This window comes from Schistocerca serialis, chromosome 6 (assembly GCF_023864345.2).
Source record: "Schistocerca serialis cubense isolate TAMUIC-IGC-003099 chromosome 6, iqSchSeri2.2, whole genome shotgun sequence".
Classification (NCBI taxonomy): domain Eukaryota; kingdom Metazoa; phylum Arthropoda; class Insecta; order Orthoptera; family Acrididae; genus Schistocerca; species Schistocerca serialis.
Genome location: NC_064643.1, coordinates 97,009,755 through 97,026,689, shown reverse-complemented (window position 1 = coordinate 97,026,689; position 16,935 = coordinate 97,009,755). Strand labels below are relative to the sequence as shown.

The following is a 16,935-nucleotide window of genomic DNA, read 5'->3' as shown; positions in this document are numbered from 1 at the left end:
TAGTTATTCAATTAAAACTTCTCACATCTTTATGATTATAGCGGATCTCCCTTCTACTTAAATTTAAACATCCTAGCCTTTTTTATTAGCCCACTTAATCTATCTTGCTTCCTTAATTTTTAAGACAAAAACCAGAAAATCATGAATTTCAACTAAAATCTTAATTTGTGAGATCCAGAAGACTGTTTCTATTAAATTATTATGAAAAAGGAATCTAAATATAAATTTTTAAGTCTCTAGCTCTTTTCTGTTGCGCCAATGATTTTTACAGAAAAACGTCCAAATTTCAGAAATGGTTAAGTTATTGAACTGACATTCAACACATATTGATTTAGTATTACTCCTGACATGCTAGAAACGTTTCAGGTTATTTACTTGATTTTTAAGGTATTGCGCAACATTTATGACGTCAGAGCTAGGCTGGCACACAATGGAAAGACATGTGAATTTTATACGGCGTAGTAGGCTGCTTCCCTACAGAATGAAATGCGGGATCAATCCCAGTCTGGCACAAATTTCCAAGTGACACTACAAATTCGTTGCACTGCAGGTTTAGCATAGCTCATATCATTTGCTGTCATCTCACATTCATTGATTTCATTGCTCTCTTCTCAGACCATTCGTGGATGGTGCACGGGAAGAAATATTGATGGTTTCTTCTGTACACGCTCTAAGATATATAGCTTTAATCTCCACAATCGTAATGTTGCACAGAAGCGCATATCAGCAATGTAGGAAGTAACTGTGGCTCGATCAACAATGCAGGAATGAACGTGTGCCCTGCGCCCCAGCTTCACCTGAACTCCCTTCTGCGAACTTCCGCTCTGTTATCCTGGCCTAGCATGCTCGCGGTTTACCATTAGAAACCTTCTCTGTAGCATGCTCCTCGTAAATATTACAAGGAAAGTTGCTATCTTCTCAAGCAGTTATTTAGTGGATCATGAAACAGAACTGTGTGACGAGAAAATATTAATAAAAAGTTAGTAAGTGTAATTGTATCGCAGAGCTTTTGTTGTTAACAGATGAGTCCTCAAAGCTCAAGTGACAGATATTATAAATAATTCTGTTGTAACATCCTCTGAACATACCTACTGTTGGGAAGGATAAGAGGGTGTTACAACACTCAAATATCACAAATTTTTGCCTTGTGATCATTGCGGTCGAGGCACGTTACTGGAGGCAACTGTTCATCCACTTTCGTTTGATCTGCAGCGGATAGGCACGTGGTGCAGGGAGTGGCAACTGACCCTTAACATAGACAAATGTAATGTATTGCGAATATATAGAAAGAAGGATCCTTTATTCTACGATTATATGATAGCGAAACAAACACTGGTAGCAGTTACTTCTGTAAGATATCTGGGAGTATGCGTACGGAACCATTTGAAGTGGAATGATCATATAAAATTAATTGTTGGTAAGGCGGGTGCCAGGTTGAGATTCATTGGGAGAGTCCTTAGAAAATGTAGTCCATCAACAAAAGAGGTGGCTTACAAAACACTCGTTCGGCCTATACTTGAGTATTGCTCATCAGTGTGGGATCCGTACCAGGTCGGGTTGACAAAGGAGATAGAGAAAATCCAAAGAAGAGCGGCGCGTTTCGTCACAGGGTTATTTGGTAAGCGTGATAGCGTTACGGAGATGTTTAGCAAACTCATGTGGCAGACTCTTCAAGAGAGGCGCTCTGCATCGCGGTGTAGCTTGCTGTCCAGGTTTCGAGAGGGTGCGTTTCTGGATGAGGCATCGAATATATCGCTTCCCCCTACTTATATCTCCCGAGGAGATCACGAATGTAAAATTAGAGAGATTCGAGCGCGCACGGAGGCATTCCACCAGGCGTTCTTCCCGCGAACCTTACACGAGTGGAACAGGAAAGGGAGGTAATGATAGTGGCACGTACAGTGCCCTCCGCCACACACCGTTGGGTGGCTTGCGGAGTATAAATGTAGATGTAGATGTAGATGTGAACATCTATAGAAGTACATAAAACATTTGTGGACTGTTACAGCCAAGCATTGTTGGATAAAAATTAAATTTACAATATTAGATTGCAAGTAGCCTTCTCTTTCCTCTATCAGATGCGCGCACAAGGTATGCAGGCACAAGATATGTGTGCAAATTTAATTACCTTACTTGGAAAGAAATTAGAGGTCTAGTTACAAGAGCCGAAGGGGCAGAGTGTAACGATATGATTGGGAAGCACTGGTCGAAAGAGGAGTAATACAAGGTTTAGCCAATCCACGATGTTATTGAATCTTGTACATACGAGCAAGCAGTAAAGGGAAGCAAGGAGGATTTGAATAGAGAATTTAAGTTCAGGGAGGAGGAATAAAAACTTTGAAGCGTAGTTCTGTCAGAAAGAGGATAGACTAGTGTGGGAAACTGTATCACACCAGTCTTCGGACGCAACGACACACTCTTAGAAATGCGTGAGAAGCAAGTCAAGGGCATCAGAGCTGGTAGTCCTACGTTGTGTGTGACTACATGAGCAGAGCGTGCAATACACAGGTTTCGTAGCGCGGTGCCTGCGGCCCGTGTTCTGCCCCGGAGGACGGCGCGGGGTTGGCCCAGCCACTAACAGGTGGGCGGCGCGGTTGGCACAGAGACGGCTCCATCCGTCAGTGTCGCTGCGGAGCAGCGCGCGCGAATTGCTACCCGCCTCTCCCTGGAGACGCGCCGCCCCCAGATGAGACCCAGACAAAGGGGTCGGCGTTACCGCGGCTGGCGCCGAGCCGCGCCCGCCCTGACACCCGCGTATCGGCGCGATAGGGAAGCCGCGGGCTCCCAAGACAAATAGTGACGCGCCGTCTTAGAATCGACTTTCTACCTCTCCAGGGCGAAACACTAAGAAGCAAGCGAAGCGAAATTTCTTGGTTTGAGGGAGTACATGATGACATTTCACTCACTACAACATCGAGTCAAACTTACGAAGAATCAGGCAGTATGAGCCCTCTTGTTAGCAAAACGTTGCACTCCCTCTGGTCTGTATGCATGCACTGATTCGGTTGGGAAGGTTGTCATAAAGCCATCGTATCCTCTCCTGAGAGAAGCTGGCCCACAACTGTCGTACGACACCCCCTCGTCCTCCTGAGCTGCCAACAGAAATCAGTATTCCTTCAAACCCTTTTAATGCTTTCAACTACTGGCCATTAAAATTGCTACACCACGAAGATGACATGCTAGAGACGTGAAATTTAACCGAAAGGAAGAAGATGCTGTGATGTGCAAATGATTAGCTTTTCAGAGCATTCACACAAGGTTGGCGCCGGTGGTGACACCTACAACGTGCTGACATGAGCAAAGTTTCCGACCGATTTTTCATACACAAACAGCAGTTGACCGGCGTTGCCTGGTGAAACATTGTTGTGATGCCTCGTGTAAGGAGGAGAAATGCGTACCATCACGTTTCCGACTTTGATCAAGGTCGGATTGTAGCCTATCGGCATTCCGACATTGCTGCTCGCGTTGTTCGAGAGCCAATGACTGTTAGCAAAATATGGAATCGGTGGGTTCAGGAGGGTAATACGGAACGCCGTGCTGGATCCCAACGGCCTCGTATCACTAGCAGTCGAGATGACAAGCATCATATCCGCATGGCTGTAACGGATCGTGGAGCCACGTCTCGATACGTGGATCAACAGGGACGTTTGCAAGACAACAACCGTCTGCGCCAACAGTTCGACGACGTTTGCAGCAGCATGGACTATCAGTTCGGAGACCGTGGCTGCGGTTACCCATGACGCTGCATCACAGACAGGAGCGCCTGCGATGCTGTACTCGACGACGAACCTGGGTGGACGAATGGCAAAACGTCATTTTTTCGCATGAATCCGGGCTCTGTTTACAACTTTATGATGGTCGCATCCGTGTTTGGCGACATCGCGGTGAACGCACATTGGAAGCGTGTATTCGTCATCGCCATACTGGCGTATCATCCGGCGTGATTGTATGGGTTGCCATTGGTTACACGTCTCGGTCAGCTCTTGTTCGCGTTGACGGCACTTTGAACAGTAAACGTTACATTTCAGATGTGTTACGACCCTTCTTTCGATCCCTGCGAAACCCTACATTTCAGCAGGATAATGCACGACCGAATGTTGCAGGTCCTGTACGGGCCTTTCTGGATACAGAAAATGTTCGACTGCTGCCCTGGCCAGCACATTCTCCAGATCTCTCACCAATTGAAAACGTCCGATCAATCGTGGCCGAGCAATTGGCTCGTTACAATACGCCAGTCACTACTCTTGATGAACTGTGGTATCGTGTTGAAGCTGCATGGGGGCTCTACCTGTACATGCCATCGTAGCTCTGTATGACTCAATGCCCAGGCGTATCAAGGCCGTTATTACGGCCAGACGTGGTTGTTCTGGGTACTAATTTCTCAGGATCTTTGCACCCAAATTGCGTGAAAATGTAATCACATGTCAGTTCCAGTATAATATATTTGTCCAATGAATGCCCGTTTATCATCTGCATTTCTTCTTGGTGTAGCAATTTTAATGGCCAGTAGTGTAATTACGTGGCTAGTTGCGGCACTACATTGGTGTCATCTTCAGGCACCTTCGCAACCTGAATCGTGATATCCAACAATCGTTGCATTAGGATAGGTCCAATGTACCGGGTGATCAAAAAGTCAGTATAAATTTGAAAACTTAATAAACCACGGAATAATGTAGATAAAGAGGTAAAAATTGACACACGTGCTTGGAATGACATAGGGTTTTATTAGAACAAAAAAAAAAACACACCATATTGCTAGACGCGTGAAGGATCTTTTGCGCGCGTCGTTTGGTGATGATCGTGTGCTCAGCCGCCACTTCCGTCGTGCTTGGCCTCACAGGTCCGAAGACCTAAGTCCATGCGATTATTGGCTTTGGGGTTACCTGAAGTCGCAAGTGTATCGTGATCGACCGAGATCTCTAGGGATACTGAAAGACAACATCCGACGCCAATGCCTCACCATAACATGCTTTACAGTGCTGTTCACAACATTATTTCTCGACTACAGCTATTGTTGAGGAATGACGGACATATTGAGCATTACCTGTAAAGAACATCATCTTTGCTTTGTCTTACTTTGTTATGCTAATTATTGCTATTCTGATCACATGAAGCGCCATCTGTCGGACATTTTCTGAACTTTTATATTTTTTTGGTTCTAATAAAAACCCCATATCATTCCAAGCACGTGTGTCAATTTGTACCTCTCTATCTACATTATTCCGTGATTTATTCAGTTTTCAAATTTATACTGACTTTTTGATTACCCGGTATTTGTCCAATGAATATCCGTTTATCATCTGCATTTCTTCTTGGTGCAGCAATTTTAAAGGCCAGTAGTGTAATTTTTCGCTCTTTACTTCTGTACTAGCCCTGTGTATTCTATTGTTATTGTTACTAAAATCATAGGTGTCTGTATCGTGTAAAAATGGGGGTTACAACAAGTGGTACTGGGGGGGGGGGGGGAGGGTAAGAAGCTATAAGGGTGACAAGTGGTTTTGGGCGGGGTCGGCGGGGGGGGGGGGGGGGGGGGGAGGTAAACAGCTGGTAGCAAACTGTGATCTCCTTTCATAATGGGTCGCTGGATCCGCACGTGAGCAATTCTGTGCTGCGCTGTTGTGGGAGTGGAGCGGCAGAGCGACGGCTGACGCCCGTGCGCTGCGTGCGGTGTTGCAGTGTGGAGCGTGGCGCTGGAGCTGCAGGGCCCGGTGCTGGTGGTGGAGCCGCCGGCGCGCCTCGAGTTCTCCAACAGCTCCGGCGCGCGGCTGGAGTGCGCGGCGCACGGGTCGCCGCCGCCGCGCCTCTCGTGGCTGCTGGCCGACGGGTCTGCGGCGCCGCCCGTGGCCGGCCTGCGGCTGCCGCACGACAACGGCTCGCTCGAGTTCCCGCCCTTCCCCGCCGACCGCTACCGACACGACGTGCACTCGGCGCGCTACCGCTGCAGGGCCGCCAACGCCCTCGGCACCGTGCTCTCCAGGGACGTGCTCGTGCGAGCAGGTACGTGCCGCTCGCTTCCCACAACGCCATTCAGTAGACTTACACCCTTCTTTCTTCCCTCGATTCGTCAGTGCTCTGACTGGTTTGGTGCAGTCCCTTGGATGTCCTCTGGTGTGTCAACCTCTTCATGTCAGAGTAAAGCCGTCGGCACACGGACAGTGCTGTCGGACGTCAACGTTGAGCGTGCCAAGTTCAACGTGCTGCTGAACGCTCAGGAAAGATGTTACTTGTGCATACGGTGCGTGGGCCCCAATGTGGTATACGCGATCGCAATGCACTCCTGCGGCAGTTCAGGGGTCGTTTCTAGTTCGAAAATCACACTGTTTACTCAATGGGCGCGCGTAAAATTCCCACGTTAGCCCTATTAAAATTCACATTTCCTTCATCGTCCACGAAAAGGAAAGTACCATGTCCAATCAATAAGGACACAGGCTTATAAAAGTTCCATTACAAAAATTGCGGTACAAATTTGGAATACTTCTCCGCATAAGATGAACATTATTTCACCATTCCCACATTTTAGTAAAACCCCAAGGTCAGTCTTACTTGATCACTGTTTCTACCCAGTAGTAGAATCTTTGCAACATGTGAATTACGAAGCGTAAAAGAAAAAGGAGCAAAATATCTTTATACAAGTAGCACAAGCTGTCCTGTAGATTAAGCCAATCGAACAAAGTCACCCCTCAAAAAAATGTGAGCTTATATTTACATAACATCAAATATTATAACATATTCTTATATTAAACAAATAATAAAGTATCTGAACCTAACAAAAGCGCGAACGTTAGGAAAAAACATTTGGAAGTGTTAAGACGCGAACCACCGCCCCAACAAAAACTCACTACGGAGCAGAGCCGCTATTTTTTTTTTTTTTTTTTAATCTCATTTTGTTCGCTTTTGTTCGTTGTATCTGCTCGGGGCGGACGTCGTAAGACATCCGATGAAGTTCATTGATGACCGATTAACTCAGTTTTTGTATTACAGAGTGTACGTAACCCTCTGACCGAACACGCTTTTTTTTTCGTCGCGGACGTCACATGACATACGGTGAAGTTCGTTTTGTTGATCCTTCCACTCAGTTTTTGATTACAGAGGCCAACCGGCCAACCAGCTCTCTGACCGAACACGCTGAGCTACCGTGCCGGCTACTAAACCAATAACACGCTCAGTATGGTTGGCCATATTGTGTTGTTGTTGTTGTTGTGGTCTTCAGTCCTGAGACTGGTTTGATGCAGCTCTCCATGCTACTCTATCCTGTGCAAGCTTCTTCATCTCCCAGTACCTACCGCAACCTACATCCTTCTGAATCTGCTTAGTGTATTCATCTCTTGGTCTGCCTCTACGATTTTTTACCCTCCACGCTGCCCTCCAATGCTAAATTTGTGATCCCTTGATGCCTCAAAACATGTCCTATCAACCGATCCCTTCTTCTAGTCAAGTTGTGCCACAAACTTCTCTTCTCCCCAATCCTATTCAATACCTCCTCATTAGTTACGTGATCTACCCACCTTATCTTCAGCATTCTTCTGTAGCACCACATTTCGAAAGCTTCTATTCTCTTCTTGTCCAAACTGGTTATCGTCCATGTTTCACTTCCATACATGGCTACACTCCATACAAATACTTTCAGAAACGACTTCCTGACACTTAAATCTATACTCGATGTTAACAAATTTCTCTTCTTCAGAAACGATTTCCTTGCCATTGCCAGTCTACATTTTATATCCTCTTTACTTCGACCATCATCAGTTATTTTACTCCCTAAATAGCAAAACTCCTTTACTACTTTAAGTGTCTCATTTCCTAATCTAATCCCCTCAGCATCACCCGATTTAATTTGACTACATTCCATTATCCTCGTTTTGCTTTTGTTGATGTTCATCTTATATCCTCCTTTCAAGACACTGTCCATTCCGTTCAACTGCTCTTCCAAGTCCTTTGCTGTCTCTGACAGAATTACAATGTCATCGGCGAACCTCAAAGTTTTTATTTCTTCTCCATGGATTTTAATACCTACTCCGAATTTTTCTTTTGTTTCCTTTACTGCTTGCTCAATATACAGATTGAATAACATCGGGGAGACGACATTCTAAAAACGTTAATCGTAGGTAACTGTTACTAATTGAAATTTAATTATAACACATTGTACCAAGAACAATGTGTTTTGGGTGGATCTTCGGTGTGTCGCTGCCTTCAAATAGCCTACTCTTATAATACGCAAGTTACAGTAATTCTTTTGCCACGAATGTGATGTTTCTCATTATTTATTGGAACGAATCACACAACTAACAACGGTTTGTCCAGGGATTCTCAATTTGCTGGTACTCAGAAACGGCATATATACATATAGGCTTGAAATGAATGCCAATATGGCGCCTCACAACTCTGTACTGAAGGGAGACGGCGTGCGTGTGACGTAGGTGGCGTTGTGCCATCTCATTGGTCAACGCTCAGACGCACGCTCAGAATATCTGACATGCTAGATATTGCTCTGCGCGTTCGCATAGACTCCCGAACGTGCTATTCCACGCTATGACGTCAGAAACTCGGCACGCTCAACGATCAACGTTCGGATGCACGGTCCGTGTGCCGACGGCTTAACACTTGTGATATGTAGAGCGCCCCTGGAGGCGCAATGAGAACACATCCCAGGTAACCAATACACAACAAGTGTCTTAGTAAACATACAAACTCAAATCTGATCCTTGAGTTAACTTTTTACACGGACAGTACATGGTTAAGTCAGAGTTGCACTTGAACTGCACAATAAATGTTTGCTGGGCTGACAGCCCCGAGAAACATCAAATTGAATCGCTTTCTTCCCTTTGAAATGCAAACTTTAGTAACACGAAGTACTACGGCAGCCAATATCAAAGTCTGCAAATGTCTCCAGTGCAGAGGCAACGTCATCGCGAAGCCTGGTGATTGCACTGGCTGATCCCCACAGAGGATATCGCCTGTTAAAATTTGCCATCGAATATCCTGCTGGTCCCTTAGCGCGATTCTGATTGAGGGATCGCTACTGCTGTCGGGGCTCGGCTCAGAGAGGTCGTTAGTAATGAACTGCCTGATGGAGCCCACGCACCGGCCTAAATACCGTGAAGGAGCCACGATACAGTTGGACCTATTCGTGACCAGCGACCTCTTAGGGCGATCACGCTGGAGTCTCCTGGCCCAGCAGGTGCGCGGAACCTTCTGGCTGTCGTCTGCTGATGTGGCCCCTGTGGCTTTGCTGTACAGGCCACCCGCTTGACGCTGATGTCTGACTGGTTGATATGTGAGAGCTAAAATATCCCTAACACAGCAACTCGCACCCAACGTCTTCAATTTTTGTCCTACATACCTCAATCTCCGTCTCAACCTACAGTTTTTAACTTCTACCGTTCCCTGTAATACCATGACACTTATTACCTGATGGTTCAAAATATGCCCTATCATCCTGTCCATTCTTCTTGTCAGTGTTTTCTCTGTGTTCCTTTCTTCGCCAGTTCTCATTCGTTATCTATACAGTCCACCTAATTATTAACAACTTTCTGTAGCACCGCGCCTCAAACGCTTCCATTCCCTTCTCTTCAGGTTTCCCTACAGTCCATCATTCACAGCCATAGAATTCTGCGGTCGCAGTGTACATCACTCCCTTAAATTAAGAGTCAAAGATATGAAAACGCCAGTAAAACAACACATTACCGTGGCTAATATGGTGAAGGATAACTGCTGGTATTCAAAACAGCTTCCAGTCGCCTCGCAGTGGATAAATACAGGTCCCGTACAGTCTTCAAAGTTTAAAACCATAGTTACTCCAAAATTGTGGCAAGTTCGGTAACAGTGATAGAGGAGGATAGTGATTGTGTACTCTTCTCTCCAAATTACGCCACAGACGCTCAATAACATTGAGATCTAGTGACCGTAATGGTCAGGGACAGAAGATGCAACAGTTCCTTGTGCTCAAAAAACCAGTCCTGTATAATGCGAGCCGTGTCGTCTTGGAACGCAGGGTCACCATTCGAGAACAAACGTTGTATCATGGCATGAACCGGATCACACAAAATGGTCACACAGTCTTTGGCAGTGATGTGACCTTGCAGAGTGATAAATGGCACTCGGAATACGATGATATGGCCGTCCAAATCATCACCAAACCCCCGCCATGTTTCGCTCTTGGGATGTAAACTTGGCCAGAAGACGGAAACAGTGTGAAACAAGATTCATCCGATCAACTGACATTCTTTCACTGTTGCTTAATCCTGATTTAGACTTCTTTTGGCCAGTAATTCCCTCTTTGACTGAGGTGGTCTACTTTCATGGTCATTGTTGCCTCGTCCATCTTGTGTTATTTTCCTTCCACGGTAGAAGAATTTCTTCATACACTCCTGGAAATGGAAAAAAGAACACCTTGACACCGGTGTGTCAGACCCACCATACTTGCTCCGGACACTGCGAGAGGGCTGTACAAGCAATGATCACACGCACGGCACAGCGGACACACCAGGAACCGCGGTGTTGGCCGTCGAATGGCGCTAGCTGCGCAGCATTTGTGCACCGCCGCCGTCAGTGTCAGCCAGTTTGCCGTGGCATACGGAGCTCCATCGCAGTCTTTAACACTGGTAGCATGCCGCGACAGCGTGGACGTGAACCGTATGTGCAGTTGACGGACTTTGAGCGAGGGCGTATAGTGGGCATGCGGGAGGCCGGGTGGACGTACCGCCGAATTGCTCAACACGTGAGGCGTGAGGTCTCCACAGTACATCGATGTTGTCGCCAGTGGTCGGCGGAAGGTGCACGTGCCCGTCGACCTGGGACCGGACCGCAGCGACGCACGGATGCACGCCAAGACCGTAGGATCCTACGCAGTGCCGTAGGGGACCGCACCGCCACTTCCCAGCAAATTAGGGACACTGTTGCTCCTGGGGTATCGGCGAGGACCATTCGCAACCGTCTCCATGAAGCTGGGCTACGGTCCCGCACACCGTTAGGCCGTCTTCCGCTCACGCCCCAACATCGTGCAGCCCGCCTCCAGTGGTGTCGCGACAGGCGTGAATGGAGGGACGAATGGAGACGTGTCGTCTTCAGCGATGAGAGTCGCTTCTGCCTTGGTGCCAATGATGGTCGTATGCGTGTTTGGCGCCGTGCAGGTGAGCGCCACAATCAGGACTGCATACGACCGAGGCACACAGGGCCAACACCCGGCATCATGGTGTGGGGAGCGATCTCCTACACTGGCCGTACACCACAGGTGATCGTCGAGGCGACACTGAATAGTGCACGGTACATCCAAACCGTCATCGAACCCACCGTTCCACCATTCCTAGACCGGCAAGGGAACTTGCTGTTCCAACAGGACAATGCACGTCCGCATGTATCCCGTGCCACCCAACGTGCTCTAGAAGGTGTAAGTCAACTACCCTGGCCAGCAACATCTCCGGATCTGTCCCCCATTGAGCATGTTTGGGACTGGATGAAGCGTCATCTCACGCGGTCTGCACGTCCAGCACAAACGCTGGTCCAACTGAGGCGCCAGGAGGAAATGGCATGGCAACCCGTTCCACAGGACTACATCCAGCATCTCTACGATCGTCTCCATGGGAGAATAGCAGCCTGCATTGCTGCGAAAGGTGGATATACACTGTACTAGTGCCGACATTGTGCATGCTCTGTTGCCTGTGTCTATGTGCCTGTGGTTCTGTCAGTGTGATCATGTGATGTATCTGACCCCAGGAATGTGTCAATAAAGTTTCCCCTTCCTGGGACAATGAATTCACGGTGTTCTTATTTCAATTTCCAGGAGTGTATTATATTTACCAACTTTGAGGTGAAGTTCCTAACTAATCTTATTTCTGCTACTCTTCACTACTTTCTTCTTCCTTCAATTCGCTCTCGATCCTTTTTCCGTACTCATTACACTGTTCATTCCATTCAGCAGGTCCTTTCTTTGCTTTGTGTCATCAGCGAATCTTACCACTGATATCCTTCACTTCATGTTTTAATCTCACTGTTGATTCTTTCTTTGTATTTCCCTCATTGTTTCTTCAATGCATACGTTAAATACTAGAGGTGAAAGACTGCATCCCTGTTTACACCTTCTTTAGTCCATACACATTTTTCTTAGTCTTCCATTCTTATTTTTCCCTCTACGTTCTTGTATATGTTGCACATTACCCGTCTTTCCCCATTATTTACTGATATTTTTCTTACAGTTTCGAACAACGTGCGCTATTTAACATTGTTTAACGCTTTTTCTAAGTCAACAAATGCTATGAAAATGACTTTTCTTAGTATTACTTCCACCATCAAGCTCCACGTCACTACCGCTACTCTGATGCCTTCACCTATCCTTAAGTCAAACTAATTATCATCTAACAGATCCTCAATGTTCTTTTCCATTCTTCTGTATATATTCTGTTCAGCAGCTTCGATGCATGAGCTGCTCAGCTGACTGTGTGATAGTTCTCACAATTTTCTACCCTTGCTGTCTTTGAGATTGAGTCAATGAATCACACTTACGTGTCCTTGCTGTCTTCACGACTGAGTCAATGAATTTTTCCGAAAATGTTATGGTATGTCTCCAACCACATATATTCTACAAATAAACTCGAATAGTCGTTTGGCTGACACTTCCACCAACGATTTTAGAAACTCCGAAGGGATGTTATCTACCTCTTCTGCTTCGTATGATCTCAGACGACTTCTCGCCCTCGTAGAAGTTTCAGTGTAGGCCTCCAGTGTACTCTTTTCAGCTATCCATTCTCTCCTCTGGGTTTAACAATAGAATTTTCATTGCAGTCTTAAGCCCACGCTTTTAATTTCAGCGGAAGTTGTTTCCACCTTTCTGTATGTTGTATCTGGCCTTCCTTCGTTCCATATTTTTCTTTTTATTCTCATTTTTCCTACAGACATTTGGTATTGTCTTCCCTGCACTTCCTGTTTATTTCATTCCATTGTGGCATTTGTTCCTGTGTTTTCCTGAACAATTTTGTACCTCCTTCTTTCGTTCATCAGTACAAGTATTTCTTCTGTTATTCAATGTTTCTTAGCAGTTACTTCCTTGTACTTATGTTTCTCTGTCCATCATCTGTGATTGTCTTTTTTAGAGCTTTCCATTTCTTTTCAATTGAACTGCCTACTGTAATATTCATTACCGCAGTATCTACGAGGGTTATTCGGAAAGTAAGGAACGATCGGTCGCGGAATGAAAACCACAGTGAAATTCCGATGAAGTTTTGCACAGGTGTGTTGGGCAGTGTCTCTAGTATGGCCGTCGATCGCATTACGTCCCTCTTTTTAGTTCTGAGCACACAGAGAGCACATAAATATACCTAGAACAATAGTGTCTCCCGCCAAGTACGAGGGCCTGGTGAGAAATTTCGCCTGAAGTATGCAGCCAACATTACATAACTGTCGTGCGGTTTCTTCTTCAAGACAATTCCCAGCCGCATTCTGCAGGGGCAGTGAAGATGCTCCTGCATAGTTTTCAATTGGAAATGTTTGGTTACCCACAATACAGCCCGTAATTGTCTCCTCATCTCTGCTCACACGAACCGCTGGCTATGAAGACAACATTTTGGCACAGACAACGAGCTGTAGGCCAGCGTACAGAATTGGCGGAAAGCGCTGGCGGCTGCCTTCTATAACGAGGGTATTGGAAAGTTGGTAAAACGCTACCACAAACGTCTGAGTCGGATCGGCGACTATGGAGATAAGTAGCTGGAAGTTGTAGCTAACTGTTGCAAATACAACAGTTTTGATTTTTACTGTGATTTCCATTTCGCGACTTATCGTTGCTTGCTTTCCGAATAGCCCTCGTACATCCTTAACGAACTTAAGCATCCGGTCCTTCCTCAGTACTTCAGTGTCCCATTTCTTTCCTCGATGTTTCTTCCAGACGATTCTCTTAAACTCCAGTCTGCTCTTCATCATTAATAAATTGTGATCTGATTCTATGTCAGCCCCTGGGTATGCCTTAGGAACTAGTATCTGATTTCGAAATGTCTGTCTGACCATCATGTAATCCAGCTGGAATCGTGTCTCTGGTTTTTTTTCGAGTGTACCTCCTCCTTGTGTGATTTTTAAACGGAGAATTCGCTATTGCCGTCTGAAATTTATTGCAGAATTCAATTAGCCTTTTTTGTCTCACATTTCTGCCACCATTCCCATACTCTTCTATAAGTCTGTCTTCTATTCCTTCTCCTACTACCGCATTCCAATATCCCGTTATTGCTAGATTATGATTTCCCTTTACATATTGAATTATCGAACAGACATTTTCATATATTTCTTTTACCTCTTCGTCTTATGTTCGTGATTTCGGCCTGTATATGTGAACTATTGTTGCTGGCACTGATTTGCTGTTAGTTCTGATGAGTAAACCATAATACTGAAATGGTAACGATTATTCGCTCTACTGTCTCTAACTATAGTGAACTTTTATCGTCTATTTTACGAATGTCTGGTAACTGCGTGACTTTTCTACAACTTCGAATGGTTGTCTTACCGTCAAACCAAGCACTCGCAACGAGTAATAAAAATTACACTTCGAAAACTGCTGTTTCTTGAACCGAATTTTTAATAAAAGTCAATCTTGTGTAAACCCATTCGACTATTGTTAATGCTGTCGGCATTATTCCAGAATATTTAGTGGAATTTCAGGGCGGCCAGTCACACTAGAAACAACATTTATCATTGCACTTCAGTCTTACCGCATTAATAAATCAGAATGTCCCACTAAAACGCAGTGCTAGCATTTACAACTGGGCCAGGATCTAGTGCAAAGTCACATCGAGTATTTTCCTCCCGGAAGTAAATAATACTGCCTACAGGACATTTGTTGCCATTCCTGAAAAGTCAAAATTTGAAAATGGCCTTTCTAATTGAACTTGAAATAGTTAATGAAATTATCTATGAATGAATACAGCTATAATTTTCAGCGCCAGAAAGAAACTCACAAGACATTTAGAGTCAATGTTTCTAGCAATCAAATTTGTGAAACTCTTCAAATAAAGAAGAAGTTCTTTATTATTATTTGTCCGAACTTACTTTGTATCGAGAAACTAAGTAAGTCAAATCGACCAATTACTGTTGCAATGCAACCTATCAAATGTGTGCTTCATCATTTTTTTAATTAATACATATCTTTTTTGAATTAACAAATGGTATCTTGCTAAGATTTAAGCAAAAGTGGTCATAAAGTACTTGTAAAAGATTCTAACACCACTTGCTACAGAAGCAACAATAGCGGTGACATGATTTTGTACGGTTGCTATGCTTTCAACTGTCCAATTCCAGCTACTTTTAAAAGACAACCACATATTACAGCACCTGAAAGCTAGGGTACAAACTTTATCTTGCAGTGCAAAACTTTTGTCATCTTCTGCTCATAATGCTAATTTATACTATCGCACAGTGGACACTACATGACACTTCGATGAAATCTGAATGGTGACTACCATTACCCCGAACACGATGATACTGTCATAACTTACACGATATAAAATCAAAGCGTGCACACACAGTTATAGGTATTTTAGTAAGCACTACATTTATGAATCTTGTCTGCAGACTTTGACTGTATGAGTTTGTAAGTGATGAGATTTCGGTTGCTTTCAGTCGTTTCAGCCGGCACACGGAAAATAAGTGTTTCTTTTTTAGGTTTTTCTCTCCATGTCTTGCGTTATTCAGCTTCCTGCGGTTTTCTGGTTCCACCTGTGGACTCAGCAACCGTGTCGGTTGTTTTTTTAACAGCAGGCATAGTCAGCCTACGAATGTGTGCCTTTACCTGATTAGTCAAGCCACACTCTAAGCCACTGAGCAGAACCCCATGCAACCAACTCAAAAGTGTCCTTTATTGAATATGGCTTTTAATTTATGGAACTCATTGTAGTTTTCGAGACTCGAAGTTTTGATGCGTTTTCATTCTCCAAGAGGTAGCTGTCAAACTTCGAAATTTACGCATGTAAAATCGTAAACGCTTCTACTCAAATGTTTGTGGGGTAGCATAGCCCCCATGTCCACCCTCCCTTTTGAACCCACTATATTGGTTTGAGATAATGTTAGTATTCTTCATGATCGAGGTAATGGGAGACACCATGTCAACTGATCATCACTATCCGCAGTAGTATTCACCATGCATTCAGTATAGCGATAGTCACCTTGTTCAGGGTAATGGCAGTCACTGTTCAGTACGTTATTTCATCAAAGTGTGAGGTAGTCCCCAGTGTGTGGTAGCATAAGTTAGCATTGTTAGCAGAAGATAACGAATGTTTTGTACTGCAAGGTGAAGTTTTTACCCTAGCATGGAGTCACTATAATGCTTTGCTGACTTTGAAAAGTAGTTGAAAGCGGGTAGTTGAAAATATATCAACTGTACGTACTCATACCGTCAATATAACGTTTGAGTGACTTCAAAAACTAGCTGAAAGTGGGTAGCTGAAAGCAATGCAATTCTCACTCCTTACCCATATGAATGTGTATCGAATTGAGATGTTAAAATTGATGTTCATTATGCAGTTTCCTCGAAGTGTCCAATTTCCACTGTGTGACAGAATACGTCAGTCCTCAGCAAGGGCACTTTAACGTGAATATTAGATCAGCAGTAATGCCATGTGTGTTTTGTGATGCTATAGAACAAATCTTTACTTTTCTAGTAAATAATACAATTTTTTTAAGGTGTGGTACAATAATCGAATTTGTTGCGAAGCGCAGCGTAGCCTGTAAGGTATATCAATGGTGCCAATATGCGAGCTGTGTTTTTTCTTTTTTTTTTTTTCTTTACTGTTATAGAACAATTAAGTTCCAACAGTAGTGTCACGTGTGTTTTGCAGTGTTATAGAAGAAATCTTTACGTAATTTGGTAAATAATACACACAGTGAAACTTCTTGACAGATTAAATCTGTGTGCCCGACCGAGACTCGAACTCGGTACCTTTGCCTTTCGCGGGCAAGTGC

General features: G+C 44.7%; 1 protein-coding gene across 1 annotated transcript in view; it reads left to right on the top strand.

Annotated features, from left to right (window-relative positions):
- Nucleotides 1-5,573: 5,573 nt before the first annotated feature.
- The window catches only part of LOC126484659 (Down syndrome cell adhesion molecule-like protein Dscam2), a 339,526-nt gene continuing 328,164 nt past the window's right edge, over nucleotides 5,574-16,935 (top strand). The window contains exons 1-2 of the mRNA XM_050108250.1: nucleotides 5,574-5,577; nucleotides 5,677-5,997. Of these exons, the coding sequence (XP_049964207.1) occupies nucleotides 5,574-5,577; nucleotides 5,677-5,997 (325 nt within the window). The remainder of the gene's footprint in view (nucleotides 5,578-5,676; nucleotides 5,998-16,935) is intronic.